The sequence below is a fragment of the Myiozetetes cayanensis genome, unplaced genomic scaffold (assembly GCF_022539395.1).
Source record: "Myiozetetes cayanensis isolate MyiCay16 unplaced genomic scaffold, myiCay2020 scf21, whole genome shotgun sequence".
NCBI classification, from domain to species: Eukaryota; Metazoa; Chordata; class Aves; order Passeriformes; family Tyrannidae; genus Myiozetetes; species Myiozetetes cayanensis.
In genome coordinates, this window is record NW_026087423.1 from 7,860,656 (window position 1) to 7,884,423 (window position 23,768).

The 23,768-nt window shown below is 53.3% G+C and overlaps 1 protein-coding gene across 1 annotated transcript; it reads left to right on the plus strand.

The window, feature by feature from the left end:
* The first annotated feature begins 9 nt into the window (after window positions 1-9).
* Window positions 10-14,635, plus strand: BRAP (BRCA1 associated protein). The gene is made up of 12 exons (XM_050318566.1): window positions 10-219; window positions 306-464; window positions 1,434-1,635; window positions 2,370-2,559; window positions 3,973-4,086; window positions 4,505-4,653; window positions 6,559-6,634; window positions 6,951-7,089; window positions 7,518-7,627; window positions 9,169-9,258; window positions 11,108-11,211; window positions 12,364-14,635. The coding sequence occupies exons 1-12, from the start codon at window positions 138-140 to the stop codon at window positions 12,722-12,724; spliced, it is 1,776 nt and encodes a 591-aa protein (XP_050174523.1). The 5' UTR covers window positions 10-137; the 3' UTR covers window positions 12,725-14,635.
* Window positions 14,636-23,768: the final 9,133 nt, after the last annotated feature.

The following is a 23,768-nucleotide window of genomic DNA, read 5'->3' on the forward strand; positions in this document are numbered from 1 at the left end:
GTGCCGGTGCTGGGCCCGTGAGCGTGTCCCGGTGCTGATCCGCCCGGAGCTGAGCCCATGAGCGTGTCCCGGTGCTGATCCGCCTGGAGCCGGGCCCGTCAGCGTGTCCCGGTGCTGGTCCGCCTGGAGCCGGGCCCATGAGCGTGTCGCTGGTCGTGATCCGCCTGGAGCTGGCCGGGGCCTCCCCGCTGCCCAAGGCCTTCGCCTACAGCGCGGCCGGTGCGTGCCCGCGGCCCCCCCGGGGCGCCGCCGCTACCGGGGCCCCGCGCCGCCCGCCCGGCCCAACGCCCGGTTTGTGCCCGCAGGTCCGGACATGGCAGCGGAGAGCACCGGCGCGGCCCCCGCCGCCGTGCCCGCCTGCCTGCAGGGGAAGGGCCCCGGGGAGCGCGCGGCCATCCTGCACCAGCACCTGGGGCGGCGGGAGATGACCGACGTGATCATCGAGACCATCCGGCCCCGCGCAGGTACCGAGCGACGGCGGCTGGGGCTGTCCCGGGGCTGTCCCCGGGCTGGGGGGCTCGAGGGGGCTGCGGGGTTTGCGGGTCTGGAGCCGGCCCTGCAGTTTGGAAAACAAGCTGAGGAGTTCAGGAGTGTGCGCTGGGTGCGGGGGCAGAGCTGGTTGATCCTGGCGAACACTTCCCACTGAGCTCATCCCGATCCACACCTTCCTCAGGACGGGCAGCTCCTCTGCTCGGCGTGAGCAGAGACAGGACCAGAGGGAACGTCTGGAGTTGTGGCAGGGCAGGGTCAGGTTGGATCTCAGGAAAAGGTTCTTCCCCCAGAGGGTGGTTGGCACTGAACAGGTTCCCCAGGGAATGGTCACAGCCCCAAGGCTGCCAGAGCTCCAGGAGTGTTTGGACAACACTGTCAGGGACAGGGTGGGATTGTTGGGGTGTCTAGGCAGGGCCAGGAGTTGGTCTGGATGATCCTTGTGGGTCCCCTCCAGCTCAGGATATTCCCTGATTCACTCCACAGAGGTTTAGTTCCTTCCAGGCTGTGCCACAGCTGGCCTGTGTTTTGCTCCCCAGCATTGCTGGTCCGTAGCAACGAGACCATTTGCTCTGTAAACATTTGCTCTGTAAATGTTTCGTTTCCCTGGCAGGGAGGGATTTAAGGATGGGAACACCAAGTCTGACACACATCCAGGTTGCACAGCAGGATCTCCCACTTCTCCCCTGCTCAGCAAAGCTGTCCCAGTTGCTTTGTGCTCATACTGGTGCCTGTTGGGATGTCACTGGGCACGGGACAAACCTCCTCCAGCTCCATCCTGGGGCTCCCACGGGGTGTCTGTAGCTCTGGAGTGTCCCTTTCATCCAGCAGGGATGAGGGGAATCTCATCCTGCTGCTCCCCAGAGCTGTGCTTTGTGTGAACACAGACTGTGCTCGGGGCACAGCAGCACCTCAGTAACCAGGAAACTCTTGGTTTGTGAAAGATGAAGCCAAAGCTGCCGTGGAAGGAAGGAAATCCTCGGAGGCTGCGTCTGCTGAGGACAAAACCAAACAGGAGGAGCAGAGCAAGGAGTGCGAGGCTGCTCCAGACTCCCCCTCCAAGCAGCTCCCTGACCAGATCTCCTTCTTCAGCGGGAACCCCTCGGTGGAAATCGTGCATGGAATTATGCACCTGTACAAAACAAAGTAAGGGTGGATTCCTGGGAAGGGTGAGTCTGTCACCCCGGGGCTGTGGCTCCTGACGGGGACAAACAGGAAGGGTGACTCCTCCTGGGAGGGCACAGCCTGCCTGGGGTTGATGGTGCAGCTTGGGTGACACAGCTGAGTGGGTGACACTGGGGGCATTGGGAGCCTGTGCTGGGGGCTGTAAGAGCTCAAGACAAACGCAGATTCCAAAAAAAATGTCGTTTGAAAGCAGCTTCCTGAGGGATCCCACGAGTTAATCGTGATCTCTGGTGCCTTGGTGACAGGCCTGAGGAGCTGCCTGAGGAGCAGGAGGTTTCATCCTGTAATTCCACTCCATTCCCCTCTAATTGTGTCAGAACTCCCATTTCAGGTCTTCCTGGAAGCCACCAGGAGTCCCCAAAAGGGCACTGGAAATAGTAACAAATGTTGCTCACTTGTTCTAGGAGCAGTGCTGAGCACCTGGGGCTGGGCAACTTCAGCTGCTTTTGTAGAAGAACAGACGTTCAATCATTCCTGGCAATCCCATTGCTGTTGGAGCTGCCCAGTTCAATCCTTGGCTGAAGGATGGCTGGGCCTGTTCCACGTGGGGGGCCCTGGGCGTTCACCACAACCCCTCTCAACACTTACAGAAGAGAGTTAAGGTTGATAACAGCTCCTGTAGTGACTGCAGCAGTTGGAATGGTGTGTCCAGCTGTGCTTTTCCCCACCCTGAGGTGTCCCTGTTGTGTCCCCAGCAAGATGACCTCCCTGAAGGAGGATGTGCAGCGCAGTGCCATGCTCTGCATCCTCACTGTCCCGGCCACCATGACCAGCCACGACCTCATGAAGTTCGTGGCCTCCTTCTACGAGGTGATTGAGCACATGAAAATCATCAGAGACTCCACCCCAAACCAGTACATGGTGCTGATCAAGTTCAGCTCACAGGTAAGAGCTGGGAGCCCCTTGGCTGGGCTGTCACTGTTCAGGGGGTCTGTGTGGCTTCACTGGTCAGATGTCAGCCAGGATTGCACTCACCCACGGGGAAACAGCCTTGTCCCCGTTCCCTGGGAATTCCCAGGGCTGCTAAGGTCAGTCCCACACCTGGAGGAGAGTACCTGCCTTGTTCTAGCTGTGATTTTTCTTGGTTTTGTTCTTGCTTTGTCTTGGCAGGATATTTTATTAAAAATAGCCCAGACACAGAGTTCTCTGCTGTCTCACAGCTTACTCAGAGGGGTGTGTTGTGCTGTGCTGAACTTAAAGGACCCAGCCACTGGGGCTCCCTGTGTTTTAGGAAAGACCTTTCCTGCTTTTCTGAGGAGCTGGGTGGTCTCCCAGCCACTGCCAGTATGGAGAGGACAGTCACCCCCAAACTGAGAGCCCTTGGGGTGCTTTGACACCCACATAACACAGTTTGCTGCTTACAGGTCTCCTGAACTGTGTGGCCTTAAATTCCCCCCTCCAGTTCCTGTGTGGACCCTTCCACTTGTACATTCTCCTCTCCCAAATGCTAATTCCATATTTTGGGGTTCAGGGAGAGGTTTCCCCCAGCTGTGAATGCTGCCTGAGATGCTTCCCATGCCCCTTGTGCACATGGAATATTTGTGTGAGTTTGTGCTAATTGAAGTAGTTACAAAGTTGATTTTTGTCCCTTGCTGTACCACATTATACAGGCAAATATCTAATGCTGCAAATCCCTGAACTTGTGTTCAATTCACCCTGAAATTCCTGTTTCTGAGGGAATTCCTTGGAGCTCTGTTGACCCCTAATGGCTGTACCTGCAGGTGGCAAAACAAATCTCCAGGGCCTTGATGCTTCTGGCTGGAATGACCAGGAGTCTGGGAATGTGGCATTCAGCTCATTGCCTCAATCCTGTGTTGAGAAAGGGTTTGGGGAGTTACTGAGTGCAAAGGGATGATGGATTTGACAGGGTTTGGTTTGGTTCTGCCTCTTTTGCCTGGACTGTGGGTGGTGAAATTGACTCTTTCCCACAGTTAAACTGCTGCTCCTTTTCCTGTCATCACCGTCCTGCACCGCGTCCCTCTTCAATTTTTGCAGAGGCCAAATCTGCTTTACAAATGCCCTGAAATTGCTGACAAGGGGCAAAACAGATGCTGAAGGGAAATCCCTCATTCCTGCTGAATGATCCCATATCAGCATAGCTGTCACTGCCCTGGACTTCACTTCGTGTCTTCCAGTGGTGATGCCAAAATGCGGTGCCTGGAGCCGAAATCCCTCCCCTGGTGTTACAGGGCTGGATGAGGGGAGAAGGGAGGATACAGGAGGTTCCTCCTCCTCCTCCTGGGTTGTGTGAGCTGTGAGTTTTCCCTTTTTAACTGGTTTCCCCTGCTCTGTGCCCAGGCTGATGCCGACAGCTTCTACATGGCCTGCAACGGCCGCCAGTTCAACTCCATCGAGGAGGATGTTTGCCAGCTGGTGTACGTGGAAAGGGCTGAAGTCTTCAAATCAGAAGATGTAAGTTTGGTCTGTTTTTTTCCCTGCACTTCTGAGGATTTTAAGAGGGTGATTTGGACTGGGCAGAACACTGCAAGAACAGCTCAGCTGCATCAACCCAAACCCTGCTTCCCGTTCCAGTGTCCTTGGGAGAGTGTGTGATAATTCCATGGGTTTTATGCCTTGTGTCTGACCTAAACGTGCCTTGTGTTGTCATTTAGTGAACCCCCAGAGCACAGTGGGGCTGGTGGACCTTCACTGTGCCCGTGCTGTGCAGATGAACGTGGCTGTGGGCTGTTGAATGTTGGGGATCACTTTATTTCAGATAAATTTCTCCCCGCCGCGCGTCGCGTTTGCGATCGCTGGCGCCAGCGAGAGAGAAGCTGGGCTTGGTTGCCGGTGCTTGGCAGGTGCTGAGCAGTCTGTTGTTGCCTTGCAGGGGGCCAGCCTGCCCGTGATGGACCTCACAGAGCTGCCCAAGTGCACCGTGTGCCTGGAGAGGATGGACGAGTCGGTGAACGGGATCCTGACCACGCTGTGCAACCACAGCTTCCACAGCCAGTGCCTGCAGCGCTGGGAGGACACCACGTAAGGGGCTTTGCTTCGTTCCCACACCCAAAGCCTGCTCTGAGCGGGAGGGGTTTGTGCTGACAAGGCACTGCTCCTCAGAGTGGGGGCAGGAATTACTGCAAGGCCCGATGCTCTTGTTTTCCCATTAAGAGACTCCCAGGGAGGAATCTCCTTGCCAAAAGTAATTGAACAATGATTCCCGGGGGCCTCGCTGCTGAGGCAGGGAGGGAGTTGTAGAGTAATGCTGATTATTTCAAAATACAGGATAAAAGTGCTGGGGTAAACAGCACTGAGTGCACACACAGCCCTCCTCACTCAGCACTGTCACTTTGGTTATCCCTAAAAAAGATGGATCTGCACACCTGCCTGGAGCTGAGGGGCCTTTTGGGCAGCCCTGCAGGTTTCTCTCCTGCCTGGATGCTGGGAGGAGAGGAGGAGGAGCTGGGCAAGAGCAGGTGTGCAGGGAGACAGGACTGGGAAGGGGAAGGCAGGGAAGGAAGGAATGATGACAAGGTCACTCAGTAAATCAGGCAGGGGAGGCTCCACACAGGCTGTTGTTCCAGGTGGGTGTGGGATGAGGGATGGGGGGCCATGCCCTGTGTGTGGAGACCCTCCATGGCACTGGGCAATGCTGGGGGTCAGACCTGAGTCTGTCCTTAAAGCAGCTCCTCTTGCTGCCTTAACCCTTCCCTGTTCATGCTCCCACCAGCCCTCACATCCCTGGGGAGGGGATTTCAGCATTCCTGGAGCCTCCAGCTGGCACCCAGTCAGCTGCTCAGAGTTGGACACGTTTTGTATTCCTCTGGACACTGCTTGCTGCACCTCAGGCAGTCACAGCTACTGCAGCAGGAGGCTGCACATCTCCCCTGTGCCTGCTCTGTCCCTGGGACCCTGATGCCTGATTCTCTGATGGACTGTGAGGAAGATTTTGCCTCTCTGTCCATCACTCGTGAGCCAAAGCAGCAGAACCCCAGTGCCATTGATCAGATGTGTAGCTGTGCAGGCTGATGGGCTGCTTTGCTCATAAATCAAAACCAGTTTAAATCTGAAGCAATGGAGCTTAGCCAGTGCAGGGGCAAGATCCAAAACAGCACTTAAACATGTACTATACAATTTAAGTAGAACTTATGCTCCCCATCTCAAAGAACCATAAAGGAAAATCCCTGTCCTTGCTGAGGCGCCACAGAGGCTGTAAATGCCTGAATTTGCACAGAAAGCTGACTGCAATCCAGTTGCCTCCTCCCTGGAATAGTTCTGTGGCTTATCCAGCAGCTAATGAAAAATACATAAACAGTCCTGGCAGCAGATGCAACCTCAGCTGCCCCGAGCTGAGCTGAGCTGCTGGTGCTCCGGGTCTGGACAGGTTCCTTCTGCTCTTGGGTGTTCTGGCAGCACTGAGGTACTTCCAAAAGGGATGAGAGACCTCTTGGATCTTTGGTGGATCCAAAAGGAATGCCTGCTGCTGATTCCTTTAGGGTACAGTTATGGGGTGTTCTGCCTGGGAAGGCTGAGACCAAATCCCTTGGGTTGGGGTGGAACTGAGGCATCTCCTCAGGGTTGTTCAAGCACTAAGGTGTGTTTGTGGAGTGTCACTTGGCTGTTCTCAGCAGGGTGTAGCTACAACATGCTCATGTTTGCAGATGTTCTTTGTGCTTGGACTGCAGCTAAGCCAGATCCAGCTGAACCTGTGAAATGGCTTTGGGAGAATTGTTCTTTGTTCTTTTGTCCCTCACCAGCCTAAAAGCAGTGACCTTGTGTGGAATGGAGGTCGATTTGAGTGGGTAAACGTGAACTGAGAGATGGGGGATACAGGGAGCATCCCGCTGCACCAGGCATTCCCTGGAGCTCTCTGGCTCTGTTTAATTCCTGGAAGATGAGGATGGAGCTCCCTGTGTCTCATCACGATGCTTTATTGCCCCCCAGGTGCCCTGTCTGCAGGTACTGCCAGACACCAGAGCCCGTGGAAGAGAACAAGTGCTTTGAGTGTGGAGTTCAAGAAGTAAGTAGGTGGGTGGATGGTGAGCGAGATCTAGACTAGATCTGACTGCACAGCTTCTTGGGTTGCTTTGGGGGGGTAATTCTGTGGCTGATTTTACCAGTCAGGGGGTTATCAGCTTCCTTTTGAGTTGTCTCCAGTGAGCAAGGACCCCCTTCTCTTTGGCCTTCCAGAGGAGCAGGAAAGGGAAAGCAAACCCTGCTGGTTCCCTGAGGGAGGGACTGCACAGCAGCAGCAGGGCATCGGGAGTGGGATCACACTTGCCCAGGGTGCCCCGGGTGACTGTGCTGTACCCACAGAGCTCTCCCTGTGTTGGCAGAACCTGTGGATCTGTCTGATCTGCGGGCACATCGGCTGCGGGCGCTACGTGAGCCGCCACGCCTACAAGCACTTCGAGGAGACCCAGCACACCTACGCCATGCAGCTCACCAACCACAGGGTCTGGGACTACGCTGGAGGTGAGAGCTCCCCGGCCCTCCTGCGGGGCCACCTGGCTTGGGGACAGCTCTTGGGACACCTTAGGAAGAGGAGCTGAGGCAGAGTTTGCCTGGAGATGAAGGAGTTTATGTCTGCACTACTCCCTGTCTTTTGGGAACATCCATCTCTGCTCTTAGAGCAGCTTTAGTGGGTCTGGAGCAGATGGAGGAGGGAGAACATGACTGGAATGTGTTTGTCACTCCCTTTCTGTCCGTTTTCCCTGAGGTGTGGGAATGGGCTGTTGGAATAAATACCCTGTGAGGTGCCTGGGAGAAGAACAAGCCCATGTGAGGTTGGCTCTGGGCCTCCCCGAGGTGCTGGTGCAGAGCCTGGGGGGTTAATTGTGCTGCAGGACTGGGGGCAGCCTGGGTGCCCCTCAGCTCCAAGTGCTTGGATCTCCTCTCCTCAGACAACTACGTCCATCGGCTGGTGGCCAGTAAAACTGACGGGAAGATCGTTCAGTACGAGTGTGAGGGGGACATGTGCCAGGAGGAGAAAATTGATGCCTTACAATTAGAGGTAAATATTTTGACGTGCTGGGCTCTTGTGTGGGGAAGGGTTTCAAACCCTGACACGAGCACGGTTCAATCCCCATCAGCTTACACAGCAGACCTTGCTCCCTGCCTGTAGGGAATCATCTCCAGGCAGGAGCAGGAATGGCTTTACTGCTTTTTTTTCTCCTTTTTCTTTCCTTTTTTTTTTTTTTTTAAAACCTTCCCTGGCTCTGCAGAGCTGATGCAGCGCCGTGTGAGCTGCAGTGTCGTCCTGTGGTCACTGGATTGAAGATGAGCTGGTTGTGCTGCTGCAAACACTCAGGTCACTGGATGGAGAAATGGGTCTGAGTCGCTCCCCAGACCCTTCCCAGTGGATTTGTGACAGGGGTTCAGAGCCAGGATCTGTGTGGAACTGTCAGTTTAGCTCCTCAACTGAACCAGGCTGTAGGAATCCTTGGCCGGCAAAGCTGACAGGCTTGTCTGACACCAACCCTGTTCTGTTCCCTCCTTTTGAACAGATAATGATTTATTTATTTTCAGTACCTGTTGCCCAGCTTCTCTCCTAACTAAAGGAGAAATGCCTGCTTCACTGAGCAGGCACTGCAGCACCATTTCAGCCGCATTAGACACGAGGGGATGTGAGGAGGAACAGCCCACAGGGACCAGACTTGAGCAGCTCATTGCTCAGATAAATATTTGGTTGCTTTTCAGTGAATTTTCTGAATAACACTCAGATGCTAAACCAGCTAATTTTAACCCTTTTTTCTGGGAGGTTGTTGCTTAAAGCATGTAAGATCTCTCTGTCTTATGAGATCTAAATATTTGAGAGAGAATGAATTTGGCAGTGCATGTTGGCACTCAGAAATTACTGAGAGTGATCAGGGCTTTGTGCATGTTTAATTCTGCAGTGAATGGCTAATTTAGTGCTTATTAGCCTGATGGTAAGAAATGATCAGGTTTTCCAACCTTCTCATAACTCATTTGCAGAACCAGCAGGGAAAAGATGGCATAGAAGGCATCTATCCTCGTTCAGATGCCAAAATGACATTGGAATGGGCCATCCATATTGGAGATTGGGAATATTTACACAGAGCTGAGGGTGCTTTGCCAGAGACCTTCTTCTAGGGAAGCTGGGCATGTGCATTGACCCTCCTGCCTTGGATTTGGGGCTGTGAATGGGAACTCTGCCCCTCAGCCTTTGGGATCTCAGACTCTCACGACAGGGTTGGGTGAAGCTTCATTTTCTTGTAGAGATTTATTGCTACTCCCACGAAAACAATCTGTCTCCTCCTTCAAAAGTTCTTACCTTGATAATGGGTTCAGCTCAGCGGAACTTTCACTTGATCCTCGTGCTCTGAAGGCTTTCCTTGACTTCAGAAAAAACCCAAGTGATTTGATTGTGAAATCAAACCAGTGAAACCTCCAGCATCAGCTGGAGGTGCAGCTGGGATGCGTGTCCAGAACCTTCTCTCTGCTCAATTTCATCTGATTAAATTGATTTGGGTATTGGAGGCCTCTGATCAGCACAGCCCCCTTGACTGCTCTGTGTCCCTCCTGTGTTTGTAGTACTCCTATTTGCTGACGAGCCAGCTGGAATCCCAGCGGATCTATTGGGAAAACAAGATTGTCCGGATAGAGAAGGACACGGCTGAAGAGGTGAGCTCTGCCCCGGGCAGGTGTGCAGGGCCCTGGACACTGGGAAATGGGAGAGGGAAGGAGCTGCTGGGTCCCTGGTGTGTGACGTGGCCTCGCTCAGCCTGCCCTGCTCCCAGCTGGGAAAATTGGCTCCGGGATGCGTGTGTCCCTCCTCTGGCTGCTCGCAGCCAGCAATTTGCTGCTCAGTGGTGCAGAAGCAGGTAGATTGCACCGAGATTGAAGGGTGATTTAAATGTGCTGCTGGGGAAACTGCAGCAGAGGGGAGGGCAGCCCGTGGTGCTGCAGGATCCCGGGCTGCCGGTGCCATCCGTCTCCCTGACACGGCTCTCCGGGGAAGGTTGGTGTAGCAGAGACAATATGACTTTAATTTGCTCGGCTGCAGGAGGTGGGAGCTGTCTCTCTGCTCCAAATGCATATTGATTTGCCCTTTCTTTTTGATCCCCTCTCTCTCTCCACCTCACCCTTTGGGAAAAGTTCAGTCTCCTCCTCTAAAGCATCCTGGAGGCAGGACTGCTTCAAAATGTCACCGGCAAAAATCCGGCGAGGATATTTTACTGCTTTTTCACTCTATGTAGATCCTTTGAAGTAGGTTTAAAGTGAGTCAGGATTTAGAACTGAGTCCTTAACTTAACTTTCCACATGACTTCTAATTGACCATTTAGTACCTGCAGTTAAATAAACACAGAAATTGTGACCATTGAAATAGTGGTCACTGACCTTGTCCTAAAGAACAGTCCTGGGAATCTTAAGGAGAACATTATAGAAGGAAAATATATATCAAAAATAATCTTGCACAGAAACATGATCCACCAAGAACTTCAAAGTGAAATGACTCTGATCCATTCCCCAAATGTGGTTTCACAATTAAAGATCCCAACAGTTTTATTCATGGCACTTGCTCCGTGTACGTCTTGTCTGGATTGGTGCCACCATGCAGTGTTATTCCATTATCAGTGCTCAGGCTACTTCCCCAAATTACCCATCAGCTGCACAAACATTCCCTGATTAGGGCTGGAAGGCTTAAAACCTGCTCTGCATCCATTGAGGCAGCAGTGGCTGCACTGTGTGTGCTGACACTGAGATGGCTCCACATTGCTCCTCCAGGAAAGCACTTTTCCTTTAAATTCCTGCCTCCACTGCACCACAGCGTGCTGTAGACACTGATATGGAGGAATCAAGTATTCCTGACTCTAAATCCCCTGGAAGTGTCGTCTTGGGGGTTTGACACGCTCAGTGCTGCACCTGGAGAAGGAGAGCTTGGCTTTGTCCAGCAGCAGCACCTGGAGTGGGGCAGCAGAGGAAGAGGAAGCCGAGAAAGGAGTGTTTGTGTTTGTGTTTTGCATGAGTAAGATATTGGTGTCAGTGGGTCACTGCCTTATGACAGCACTGCTGAGTCAGTGCTGAGCAGGGGAGCCTGTTCATCTTCACACTTTGACCACATTTCCTCGAGGTTTGGTTTGAAATGAGCAAAAACCCGGCCTTGTAACACCTTGAGGTGGAAATGTGAGTTTGCTGGTGGAGCCAGAAACACGAGGGAAGGGCTGAAGGAATGGCTGCTGCAGGCAGGGAGAAGTTCAGGATCTGCTGCAGCCTTTGTGTGATCCTGGCACAGCTCTCAGCCCGAGTTGCTGCTCTGTGTGAGCAGCTTCCACGGCAACGTGGCTCCTTGTCTGGGCTACCAGTGGGACACTGGGGGGTCTCTCCAGCAGAACAAAGCCTGGACTCAGAGCTCCCCTCACCTGGGGAGAGGAGCTGGCCAAAGTCTGGAAACCGCTCCAGAGAAATGAGCGTCCTGACGAAAGTGCAGCGGACTTTGAGCTGGTTGAAATGCCTGTGTTTGTTTTTACAGATTAACAACATGAAGACCAAATTTAAAGAGACCATTGAGAAGTGTGACAGTCTGGAACAGCGGCTCAATGACTTGCTCAAAGAAAAGCAGTCTGTGGAGAGGAAGTGGGTACCGCTGCCAGGTTCAGTTCCAGGCAGCCATTAAAGTGCTGCACACTGCCATCCAAAAAGGAAAAAAATCCTGCTATTCCTGGGCAATTCTGAGCTGTTTAAGCTGGAATACTGAGAACATGGCTTGCTTTAAAAAAAGCTCTGATTTCTGTAGGTGTTCCCAAAGGGGAAGTGCCTGTTTTGTGAGCAGCTTTGGGGTTCTCAGCTCCTTTTACACACTCTGCATATTTAGCACTCGGGGATCCTTCCTCTGCCTGCTCCAGGGTTCCTTCCTCCCCTGCTCTGAGGTAGATGCCAGCCTGTCCTGCCATTGGCAGATGCATCCAAAGGGATGAGAGGCAGCTCAGCAGAGGCACCACCCAGCACAGAGGAAAATGGAGATCTTGGGAATGGCCCGGAGGAAGGATGTCAAGCACAGGGACTGGGATCCATGTGCTCCAGCCCCCTGGGTGGGACTGTGTGCCCCGTTCCTCCCAGCCTGGCCAGCAATCCTGGCTGGAGCAGGGAGCCCAGGCCAGGGAGGTGGGGCAGTGCAGCTGCCCTTGCTGGGTGGGAAGGGGTTGCTGTAGGATGCCAGCAAACTTCCAGGGTAAAAGCAGTGAGTTGTTGGGAGCAGGAAGTCTGTGAATCACAAGGCTACTGATATCCTTTTGGGAGCATCTCACTTCCAAGTGAAGTGGCATCTTCAGGGTCTTGGAGTGTGGCAGGAGCCAATGTCTGGGGGTCCCTGACTGCCCTCAGCTCTCTGAGGGTCCTGTGTAATCTCTGTGCCCTTTTTGGGACCCGTTCCAAAAGCTGCAGGTGTGTGCTCTAGGTTAGTCCCATCTCCCAAACATCTCCCTGTTGCCTGCACTGTTGGCATTTGGCACGAGGTGGAATTGCCTGACTGCCCAGAGAAGGGATTCTCCTGAGTTCTGCAGTTAGGGAAGGAATTCTGCCTCACAGCATCCTGTTCCATGTGCAGGTACCACCCAGGTGCTGCACAGAGAATCCTGGGGGCGTGGCAGAGTCTTTCATTGCCTTCCCTTGCCCAGAAATCCAAGCTGCAGGTGCTCTGGGGGGCTGGGGGCAGTTGCCCAGTACAAAGGCTGCAGTGGGGTTTGGGCTGGGAGTGCTTCTCTCCTGACTTGTGCTTCTCCTTCCAAGGTGTTCCCAGCTGAACAACAAGGTGGCAAAACTCTCCAACGAGCTGAAGGAGGAGCAGGAGCTGAACAAGTGTTTGAGAGCAAACCAGGCCTTGCTGCAGAACAAACTGAAGGAGGAGGAGAGGGTGTTAAAGGAGACCTGTGAGCAGAAGGACCTGCAGATCTCCGAGATCCAGGAGCAGCTGCGGGATGTCATGTTCTACCTGGAGACACAGCAGAAGATCAACCACCTCCCGGCCGAGACCCGGCAGGAGATCCAGGAGGGACAGATCAACATCGCGGTGGCGTCTTCTGCCAGCTCCTCCACGGCAGGCACAGGCAAACCTTCCTCCAGGAGAGGCCGTGGCAAGAGGGGCAAATGAGCCTGGGAATGCTCCGCTCCCACCCTGGAACTGGCCGTGCCGGCGTGGGCCTGGCTCACCTCGGGACTCCGGCTGGGAACGCCCAGCCCACTAAAGCTCAGCTAGAAATTGTCTCCAGAGCTGCTCATAAAACTGGCTGCCAGTCAGTGGAGGTGTCTGTGGTATTTAAAAGCATTTCACTGCACTATTTAGCTGTTTTTAGGCAGATCTTGATGACCATTTTGCCTTCCCACCTTTCCAGAGCCCTTCCTGTCACGCATTTGACTTCCTTGGAGAGGGTTTTGGGGTGGGGAGGGTGTGTCCATGTCAAACATCCCATTCCCTGCAGGGATGCTGTAGAGTAGGCTCAGCCCAGTGTGTAAGGCTTCTCCAGTTCTTCTCCTGGATTAAAAGTATTCTCAATTAAGAAATTATTTAATAAACAGTGTAAATTAGACTATATACATCTCCTTTTTGTATGGGCAGTCGTGGCACTGCAGAACTGCTAGTGCAGGAGTAGAACTGTAGTTTGGAAATAAAAAGGAGTGAGGTGTGGAAAATAAACCATCTTAGTGGTGTAAGAAACCAGGTGAGTCCTAAAGGCTCGTGATCTGGGAAATTAAATGCTTTAAGGGACTTTGCTATGATCTCTTTCTTCATTTTACAGGTGGCCTTTGGGAGACCAGTGCTTGCTGTGCTGCCTTTGGGGCAGAAAGGGTGGAAGTTTTGTGTTCTGGATGCTGTTTAATATTATTTTATAGGTATTTCTCCAAATTAAATCGAATCACCTGTGAAGATGGGAACGTGCTCCCAGCATTCCAGTCCTCTTGGAGCAGGGGGTGTGTCCCCTCACTGGGCTGCACTGGGGATGTTGGTACAAGCTCCAGAGCTGTTACCCTCAAAAGCAGATGAGGAGAGGGATGAGCTCAGCCTTTTACAAACTCTCTTCCCACATTCCTGTAGCTGCCAGGCCGGGTCTGTGGCAGAGCTGGATGTGCTGCCCACCCCTGGACCCTTGCTGTGAGCTGCAGCTGTTCCCAGTTCCTCTGATCCTGCTCCCAGAATCTCAGCTGGCAGCACTCCCGAGTCGCTTGCCCCGAAGGTAGGCAGGTCCTGTAAGGGGAATTGGTGGACAAACCTCTTTTGCTTTGGTTTTTATGTTGGTTTTCACGTAGATGCTCAGACTGGATGCTCTGGGGTGGGCAGCTTTCCCCTGGCTGGAGAAGTGACTGTCCTGGTGGTTGTTGTGCTCAGAATGGGAGTGTTTAAAGGCTGATCTGTTGTCAGAGATGGCAGGGCAGTCCCACAGTTGTCTTTCCAGCCCATAGGATGATCCCTGTCCGTTGGAACAATCATGATCTTAGTGTGGGACACTGAAACAGCTCTGGCTCACCAGCTCCAGCCTGGACACAGACATGAAACAGCCAGTCCTTTTTTGCTGGAGGTGGTTCTTTTTTTGGCCAGTTGAAAGGGATGAGTTACAATCAATCCATGGAATGACTTGGGAAAGGCAGGTCATTCCAATCCACTTCCTGACTGGATGGACTGGAAGTGTGGAATTTCCTCGCTGGAAATACAGGGCACGTGTTGGTTCACTCATGGCATCCCTGCTTGGGTGTGGAGATCTGCCCCAAGCACCTGGAATCTGGACCTTTTCTAACTTTGTAGCATGAATGTACACTCACTTTTCCGTGTGTGGATTGTACAGCCCGGCCTCTGCCTTCTGTAAATGACTCTTAAGGACCGAGAGATGATGTACAGCACGGCTTGCTCTCCTAGAGAAACTATTTTATTTAAGATATATTTTTACACCATTAAGATCCTCTGACCTTTTGCTGAAGGCTTGCTTTGTGTAGAACACTAAGATGCTGTACTGTATCTTGGAATTCCTTTTCAAAAAATGTGATGGAAAATTAAACCAGTGTGCAGTTCTTTGTGTGTATTTGACTGGAAGGGGAGGGGGGAGAAGGCAGGGAGGACCACAAAACATGCAACTTGTTATTTTTGAAGTCTTCTGGTTTTTAACTGGAAGGCAAAGCTGTCCAAACGAGCTCTTTGTCATCTTTGGGCTGGGGAGGTTGGGCTCAGCTGAGCTGATCTGAGCAGATAAGGCAGGGCAATTATCTCTGGGCAGCTCATGCAGAAAAAGCAAGAATTGTTGAATAGTTGGTGTTAAACCAAATTACTCTCAGTCCTCGAGTCCCCTCCAGCTTCTCCTACACTCATCCCAGGTGACAGAGAACCTGCAGTGTCTGTCTGGGTGTTCAGTCACTGCTGCAGATCAATGAGCTCCCCCAGGCTCCTGCTCCTGGGAGACTTCCCAGGAGGAAGTGGGGCTTGTGGTGAAGGGAAAACTCCCAGTGAAGGCCATTCCATGACTCTTCCTTACCCATCACCCAGACACCCAAGTGTCTGGAAAAACTGTTGGCGCTCGGGACTTCACCCTGTGGGCAAGTTTTGGCATCTGCAACTGGCAGAGCAGGTCAGCTCTGGTGACTCAGTGTCACCGCAGCAGGAGGCTGCAGCACCACAAAGCTGCCAAGCGCTGGACAGCTGAGACTGGCCAAGCTCCTGCTCTGGTTAAAACCCTTGAAAGAGACCCTTTTGTTCTTAAATGATGACAGAAACACACGTTTCCCCAGAGGAACAGCAGAGGGGTTTTGCTGTGTGTGCTGCTGCTGCCGTGGGTGGCTGGAGTGGGATCACAGAGGGGTAGGACACGACCTGCCTGGGCACCTGCCTGGGCTCTGTGGCAGGAATGGACAGGGGATGCTCCAGCAGGAGCAAGAAATGAGGGACCTGCTCTCCCCAAAGAGCTGCTGGGAACTTCACTGGATCCTGGTGCTCCCTCTGCAGAAGGTCCCTGATTCCCTGGGACAGAGGGAGCAGGACAGCAGAGTGACTGGCTGTGTACAGGGACAGGACAGGGACCAGGGGCCTCCTCTGCCACCTCTGTGGGGAGAGAACCCACCTGCCAGAAGGGAGGTTCAGCAAAGGCTGTGGGGTGTAAAGGGGCCAGGGAGAAGCCCAGATGGAGCAGGGTCACAGCTCTGGCAGAGTCCTGAGGATGCTGAGATGATTCACTCCAGCACTGCGGAGAGGTGGCTCCGGGGGGTGACAGGGGACAGCAGGGACAGAGGGATGTGCTCCCCTGCTGGAAGGGAGGTTTAGGGCAGTTTGGGGTGAGCCAGGGCTTGGCTGTCACTCTTCCCTGAGGAGCTGAGGTGCTGGGTGAGGTGACATCCCCGGTTTGTGCCCAAGAAACACGGAGTCACCTCCAGGCACAGATCCACAGGTGTCCATCTGTCCGAGCAGCTGGAGCACCCACAGCCACCCTCCCTGTGCCACATCCAGCCCAGGCCCCTCCACGGGGCCACACTGCTGTCCCACCACCTGCTCTCTGCTCCTTTACCTTTTCACTGGAGCCCAATTCCCTAAGGCCAGCTGGAAAATTCCTGCCTTGATCTGCACCAACCGACTTGTCTGTTCTCGTTTGAGCTCTGAGAAATTCACAGCCTCCTCCCCCCCCCCGTTTTTTTTACATAAAGGGGCATTTTGGCCTAAAAATTGTGTTTTAAAGGCAGACTCATCCAGCAGGTTCCACAGCAGGACAGCCAGAGGCGTTTGGGGGGAGTTTTGCAGCACAGGGGGGACATTTATGTATTGACTCCCCCCCTGAATTCCTGCACACATTCCCCAAGGCAGGGGCCAGCTCCGTGCTCTGCTTCTCTCCAGCCTTTGAGGGGCAACAGCAAAACAGGGACAGGTTTGCCTGGAGCAGGAAGCAATTGGTGATATTTGCTTTCCCTCCAAGCTAAAGCCCCACACCTCCAGCTTCCTGCTCCTGCACCAGCCCTGAGCAAACATTATTTATAGCAGCAAGCAGCAGTTATTGCTTTGCCCCTTCGTGACCTGGAAGTAATTGGTTAATTGAGTTAGACAACAAACCTCAAGACACTCACATGGTTTCCTTCCACCTTCTCCCAGGGAGCTGGAGAGTCAAACTCCTTCCACCCCAAGCTGGTTTAAAAACATCAAACACCTCAGAGAGAACAATGTTTACTTCCCCACCAGGAAATTGGACCCTGGTGAACCTTCTTCAGGGCCAACAGCTCCTATGAAGTTGCTGCACCTGAGGGGGTTGCTGCCTTGCTGGAGCTGGAGCTGGAGCTGGTGGGGGTTCTTTGGGGAGGTTTTCCTGAGCTGTGCAGAGGCTGGGAAACCATGGAAAGCTTTGCTGCTGGCTGGTGGGAGCTGTGCTCTGAGCAGAGGCGGGTGAGCTCACCAGAAAACAGAGATTTTGGTCTTTGCAGGTTCAGTGATGTGCTGACTTTGTGGTTGTGGAGGTTCTCTGGGTTTGTGGGCCCCAGGGCAGGGGTGAGGATGAGCTGAATTAAGCACGTGCCTTATTCCCAGCCTGAGATCTCCGGGCTGTGCTGGTCTCTGGTGCAGGGCCTGGCACGTTCCCTGGGGGGTTGTGCTCCCAGAGGGGCTGGAATTGGGTTGTAAAGGTCCTGAATTTGTGCTGGGGGTGTGAAGGGGCCTTCCCAAACCCCAGGGCCAGCAGTCAGGCTGTCTCTGTGCCTTTCAGGAGAATTTTCCTGGATGGAGACTGCAATGAGCTATTTTCTTGTGTATTTTCAGTCCCTATGTGATGGCTTTGGGGTACAGTGTCAGCTTGGGACATAATTGGATTTCTGGGTGCAAAGATGATGATTTTGACACCAATCCAAGTGCCTCTGCCTCCCAGTCTCCCTCTGCCCTCGTGTCTCTGTATATGTGACTAATGTTTATGAGTCTCCATGGATGTGTGACACTCTTTGGGAAGAGGAGCCTCTTCCCATGTCCAGCAGGGGGGTTCAGGCACATGAAGGAAACCCACCTTGGTGGGCTCCTCTTTGGGGTGGTGGGAGACCCCCCCCACAGGTGTGAGTGAGGTGCCAAGGCAGCTCCACAGTCTCCATGCCTGAGCTCTGTAGAACTCAACTAAACCCACAAGAAATCTGTTTAGCACCTAAAATGTGCCCAGATCTCGCAGAACAATCCCTCCACACGACTGGTTATCTCAAGTGCAGGCAGAATTAATGTAGGCTGGAGAAACTCCTGGTGCTGCTGGCTTCAGTCCACGGTCTGTGTGGAGTCCCACTTGGAAAAGCTTCTGTGAGGGCTGGAGGAGCCGATGGGATGGGTGAGCTGGAGTTATCCATGGACACGGGGACACTGCTGCAGCCAACGCACTGACCGAGGAGAAGCTGGACGGTCCTGTCCAAGCACAGCTGGGCCAAGAGCTTCCCTCTGCAAGTGCAGGGCTCGCACAGGGAGCAAAGAGGACTTCTTCCAAGCAATTCTCCTTGGCAGCTTTCCAATGTGCTCTGGTGAGGAAGGAATCTCAACTGGATCCTGCCTGCTCAGTGAAGGAGCACCGAGGGCAGAGCACAGCCCTGGGAGCTCCTGGCCTCCACCCTTTCCTGAGAAACACCCTCAGCTTCATCACAGAGAGCCAAACACCTTCTCCTCCTTCCAAAAAATCAGCGTGGAGGAGTGAGCAGCGGTGCCAGAGCCGGGGTTTCTGTGGAGCCGTGTGGGAATGCAGCAATCACGGCATTTTCCTCTGCAGCACCGGAGTCAAACTGCAGGAGCAGTTCTAAGAGGATTAGATGGTTTTGATCATATTTGCAGCTGCACTTGCTGTAACCGAGAGGAGAAATCCCAGTGACTTGGGAGGTGAGTGAGGGGTTGGGAGGGAGCATTCCCTTGGGATCTCACAGCTGGGGACGTGCTCAGACCCCGCTGTTTTACAGAGCCACCGGGCGCTGTCATTCCTGCAGCTGGAACAGTGGCACTTGGATCCTTTGAAGATCCAGGCTCCTGTGGAAAACTCACTTGGTCTGAGCCAGCCTGGATGCAGACTGAGCTGCAAGGATGGCTCCAGAATGGCAGCTCCCACGTGGAAGGTTCACATCTCCCAAGTGCCACAGCCTGAACAAGGAATGCTGTAGGAGCCCTGCCGGGTTCAGACCCGAATATGAGAAAGGAGATCCCTCCCTGGACATCACTCAGGATTTCTTCAGCAGTGCTTTAGCAAGGAAAACTCATTTCACTGCACAGTCACATTGCAGTGTCCAGTTCTCACACATTTAGTGTTGTTGGAGTCCCAGTAAAAACACCTGCCTGTCCCCTGCAAATGGGCCCTGCAGAGACACTGGTGATGCACTGCCAGCACTGCAGTAGGAATCTCCCCTGCTTTTCCCAAGGGACACCTCTGATGAGCCCTTGGCCCCCACCATGGGTTGGGGGGGAAGTATGGAATCCATTAATCCCTTTCTCCAATCCTAAATAAAAACATGGCCTTGTAACCAAGGCGGAAGAAATCGCTCCTTGAGCCACATGGAATTGCTCGGCCCTGCTCACTGAAGCTGCCTGGGGTTCTCTTTCTCCCTGGATGGAGCCTCTGGTGATGCTCTGCCTGGGACAGACGGGTTCCTTCTAAAGCCAAAATCCCAGACCTGAGCCCCAGGTGTGGTGTCTTCGAGGAGGGGGAACGTTTCACATCTCGCTCCCAGTTTGCCTGATGGTTGGAGCACAGTCTTAGTGAGCAGGGGAAAGAGCACCAGAGGTAACAAATCCAACCCTTTCCAAACACAGTCATGTGGTTGTCGTCTGCCAAAACCATAAACCAAGATCATAATCTGAAATTTGTCCTCTGAATGTACCTGTGCCTGCTCTGAAGTAGCTCCCTTCTAATCCCCAGGGATTAATCCTGAAGTGCATCGAAACATCTGAGGTGAAGGGGCACAGTGGAAATTCCTTGCGGGCTGGTAATAATAACTGAGAGCTGCTCTGTGAAGCAAACCTGAGGCTGACTTGGTTTTTAATGGACATCTGTCTGTAGGGGGAAAAAATGCCATGGCAACTGGCTTTCTTGTTGGCACGCCTGCCTCAGCACGGGGCTGGGAGAGGATGGGTATTGGAGGGGCTGTGGAGCTGTGCTGGGAAACCTGGAGGTACCGCTCGGCCGGGCTGGGAGGCAAAGGTTGTTTATGCTCTGTGAGCACCAGATCTTGAGGGATTTGAGAGCTAAATCTTGGCATAACGATTGCTTTGTGTGCTGCTGCTGCTGCTGCTTAGCAGGAGCCAGGCTGGGTTCCCCCCTCCCTTTTCTAAAAATGTGAAATCTGAAAGAGTAAAGGGCTCTGATGACGATTTCCTGGCGGTTTGCTGGGCACGGTCGGTGTCTCCCAGTTTGCAGCTCTGCCCCCAAACAACCCCTCTGAACCCCTGGCTTTGTCACACAGATCCTGGAGCTTTGCTGCCCCAGGAAGGAATTGCCCTTGTCCAGTGTCCTGAGGAAACTGAGAGCAAGGGTCACTAAAGAGTTGGTTAAAGGGGAAACAAGCTCTGGCACTTCTGCACTTCTCTCCTGAGCTCCATGGACATCAGGGATGGACATCAGGGATGGACATAAGCATTTTCCTTCATCTGCTGTTGGTTGCAGAAGAAGCAGCTGGCACACATGGCTCAGCAGGGACATCCATGCCCTGGCTGCACTGACCTGGAGGGGGATGCTGCAGGGCTGAGAATTGGGAGGAAACAGCAGTAAAACCACAACTGTGGATCAAAAACTGTACCTGATGGGAGCTGGGCTCTGCCTGGAGCTGAGCTGTGAATTGGGGGGGCTGCAGGCAATCAGAAGACCCTACACAGAGGCTGAGGTGGGGAGGAGAGGCAGAGGTGGCAGCAGTTGTCCCACCTGGTTGGTTTGGGGTTTGTGCTTTGGTTTTGCTCCTGGTCTTGTCTGCACCAATTCTGGCTTGACCACTGGTGTGTCATCAGTCAAAACTCAGGGCAGCTTTGCTGACGAGCTGCATCCCATCTCTCTGGGAAGTGCTTCGTGTGTCAGAGCACCTGATTTGTTCTCCTAATATCCCTCCAAGTGTTTGGAGATCCCCGTGCTCACAGCACTGTTCACAAAGCCTAATTCTCCAAGAGGAGGGTCGGGGATGATGGGACTAAAGAACAAGAGTGTGCAGGGAAGGGAAAACACGTGTGTAGAAATGCTCAGTTCTCTGAGCTTCTCCAGCAGCCGATTTTGCTCCAAATAAATCCCTGTGCTGCTGTCCCTTCGTATCCAGGCGTGTTTTGTCTTGCTGATGCTGTTGAGGATCACCCTGGGTAGCTCAAGGAAAGGATCTCAAAACCCAAGAGCAGGTTAGATCAAGGAAATGTTACATCACGTAGCACTTCCTGCTCAGTAATGATTTTATCGGGCTCATTCATCTCCCTATGCAAATCCAGCCTGCACACGTAGTCACAGATCTGAATGGAAACTGGAGTCCTGGAAAAACCTGGATTGTGGACAGGCAAGGCAAAACAGGACATGGTTCTCCATCAGGAATTGTTGCTTTTCTTTTTTTGACCACAGGGCAGGTGATTGAACCCTGAACGTTTCTACAGCCAGACCAATCATGTGCGCTGTTGGCTGTTCTTTGTTACATCACTGACAACCAAAATATCAGCTGTAATGGTGGGGAAGAGGAAAAAAAAGGTGAGAAATTGATAAATACAGAATATTGGGAATGGTATGCAGGGAGAAGTAAGGGGAATTGTGTGCCCTAACAGCAGTAAAATCCCATGACACTGGAAATTTGGGTGTTTCAGTGTACATGTGCTCACCACAGGAAGGTGAAGAGCTCTGTCCATGCTGGTGGTCACTGGAGAATCCCACTGCCACTGGAAACCAACCTGCAGGTTCTCTGGTGGTCCTTCCTGCTGGAGCTATTATTTGAAGTGTTCACTTCTATATTTACTTTTGAGGTGGGTTTTTTTAATGAAGATGCTCAACAAACAGCAAAGGGAGGGCACAGTGAAAGCCAAACAGAGCTTAACAAAACAAAGAAGACATTGAAGGAGAAAACAAGTCAAACTGCAACTGCACTTGAGTCATTACTGCAGAGTGAACACCAGTCCATTCATACCCTGCTTTCCCAGCACGTAATGGCCCCCTAAAATGTACTTTAGGGTGTTCATATCACGTCTTAGAAACCACCCCTGCCTGTGGAAACTTGATTCTGTGTTTTTTTGAATATCAAGGGCTCCCTCTTTGCCAGCAGGACCCCACAGCGTGGCTGCCTCTTCAAACCACTGCAGGTGCTTTAATGGTTCTTAACCTTTAAACCTTTAGCCTCATAAATAGTCACTAATTGCTGGGAGCTGTAAACATTCTTGGCTGAAAAGGCATTGAAGTAATGTTCCCTAAAGAAAAAATAAAAACCAACCCAATGTGAAGTGACCTGGATGTGTTACAACCAATTCTATATATATATACATATATAAAGGTCGGGTTTTTAGCTGCTCTTAGGTAAAGTCACTTATCCCATCACAGGCAGTGAACCAGACTTTTGTTTTTGCAGTGAGTGGTCCCCAAATTTCTGCCAGTCACGAGCTACCTTTGGCTCTGGCAGGTGTTGGTGTCTCCTAAACTCTTGGGCTGCAGAAATCCTCAGTGTCCTTCTCTCTTGGTTTTGTGGTTGTGAAGTAGCAAAGAGTCCTGTGAGCTCACTAAAATGACTGAAAAATGTACTTTCCTTAAATCACTGGCTCTGTTGAGTATTTTCAGTGGGAAAATTTTTCGTGCTGAGCCCCTTTTGGGTAGTATCTGTCATTCAGCTCATAACGTGTTAACCACAAGGTTCCTTGGGCCTGTGAGGTAAAACAAAACAATCAGTTCAACAGTCAAAATTGTAGGGAAAATGCTAATTTAAGAAAGCTGTTCAATATTTGTTATCTTTTCCCCATTGTGTGCCACCCACAACTCTTCCCAGTGCACGGGAAAGCTGTTGCTTTAGGAGCAAGGTGTATAAATAATGCCTGCCTAAGAGCACTGCTCCTTTTTATTCCATTGGAATCCTGTGGGATTTCTAGAGCATTTCTATGAATAGATTAAACTCGGAGCATTTCGAGTAACCATGGCTATAAATCAATTTAGCTCTTGGTTTTCAAGTTGCATCTGCTCTTACTAATCCTGTACGTGCATAATTTGGTTTTTAATAGGACAGGCCAGGCTTTATTTTTGTGTATCGGGATGAGTTGGTGAAATTACCACTCTCAGGTTCCACACACAGCTGCTGCACTGTGGATTCCTGCAGGGAGCCTGGTGATGGTGGACAGGTAACACGGAGCATCTCAAATATTTAATCTGTCAGTGCAGTGCAAATTTTAATGTCTTTAACGTTCGAGGAAGCCCCCTCTGCTCCAGAACCTGTAAGATGGAGGGGCACTGCACGGGAAGCAGCCATCCCTCCGGCCTCATCTTGCCGTCCTCCCGGAGCAGGGCTGCGTTTGGCGGCGGTGGGATGTGTTTAGTGGTGGCGGCTCGGGATCTCTGCGGCTCAGGGCAGCGGCCGCTCTGCGGGGCCCGGCTTCTCCCCCGGCATTTCACAGCCCGCGGGGGCTCGGCCATTTTTCCTCCATTTCGTTGTCTCTCGCCGCCTGGTTTCTTTTGAACGATGCGCTGCGGGCCGAGCCCGCCGCCCTCCCACCGCCGCTCGCTGGGGCCCGGGGAGGGGCGAGCGCGGCCGGGCCGCGACAGGCCGCGGCCTGCGGGGCCGCAACGCGGGGATCGCGCCCACGGGGGCCGGGCCGGGAGGGGCGGTGGGACCCTCCGGGTGCCACGGGCGGGCTGTGCGGGCTGCGGGGGCCCCTCGGCACCGCCGGGGCCACCCGTGCAGGCCGGGCCGGGCGGGCGCTGCCGCCGTCCCGCGCCGCCGCCTCACGTGTCCCCCCTCCCTCCCCGCCCCTTCACCCGCCGCAGCACCGCCGCCGCGCCCTCCGACTTCCCGTAAAGAGTCCGCGCCGCCCGCCCGCCCCGAGCCCGCCCTGCACCTCCGCCCCCGCCCCGCAGCCTCCGCGGGGCAGTCCCGAGCCCGCGGGTGCGGCCGCCGCGCCCCCTCGGCCCCGCTGCTCCCTCAGACCGCGGCGCGCTCGGCCGCCGCCCGCCCCCACTCCATCCTCCCCCGCCTCCCCCGCGGATCCCTCCGCGCCGCGCTCCGCTCCCTCCGCCCCGCTC

What these genes read in the sequence shown, in the direction of transcription:
- BRAP (XM_050318566.1), top strand. Translation starts at nt 138, where the DNA reads ATGAGCGTGTCGCTGGTCGTGATCCGCCTGGAGCTGGCCGGGGCCTCC. An exon ending in CAGCGCTGGGAGGACACCAC is followed by an intron (nt 4,654 to 6,558) that starts GTAAGGGGCTTT and finishes ATTGCCCCCCAG; the next exon opens with GTGCCCTGTCTGCAGGTACT. An exon ending in TTGATGCCTTACAATTAGAG is followed by an intron (nt 7,628 to 9,168) that starts GTAAATATTTTG and finishes CTGTGTTTGTAG; the next exon opens with TACTCCTATTTGCTGACGAG.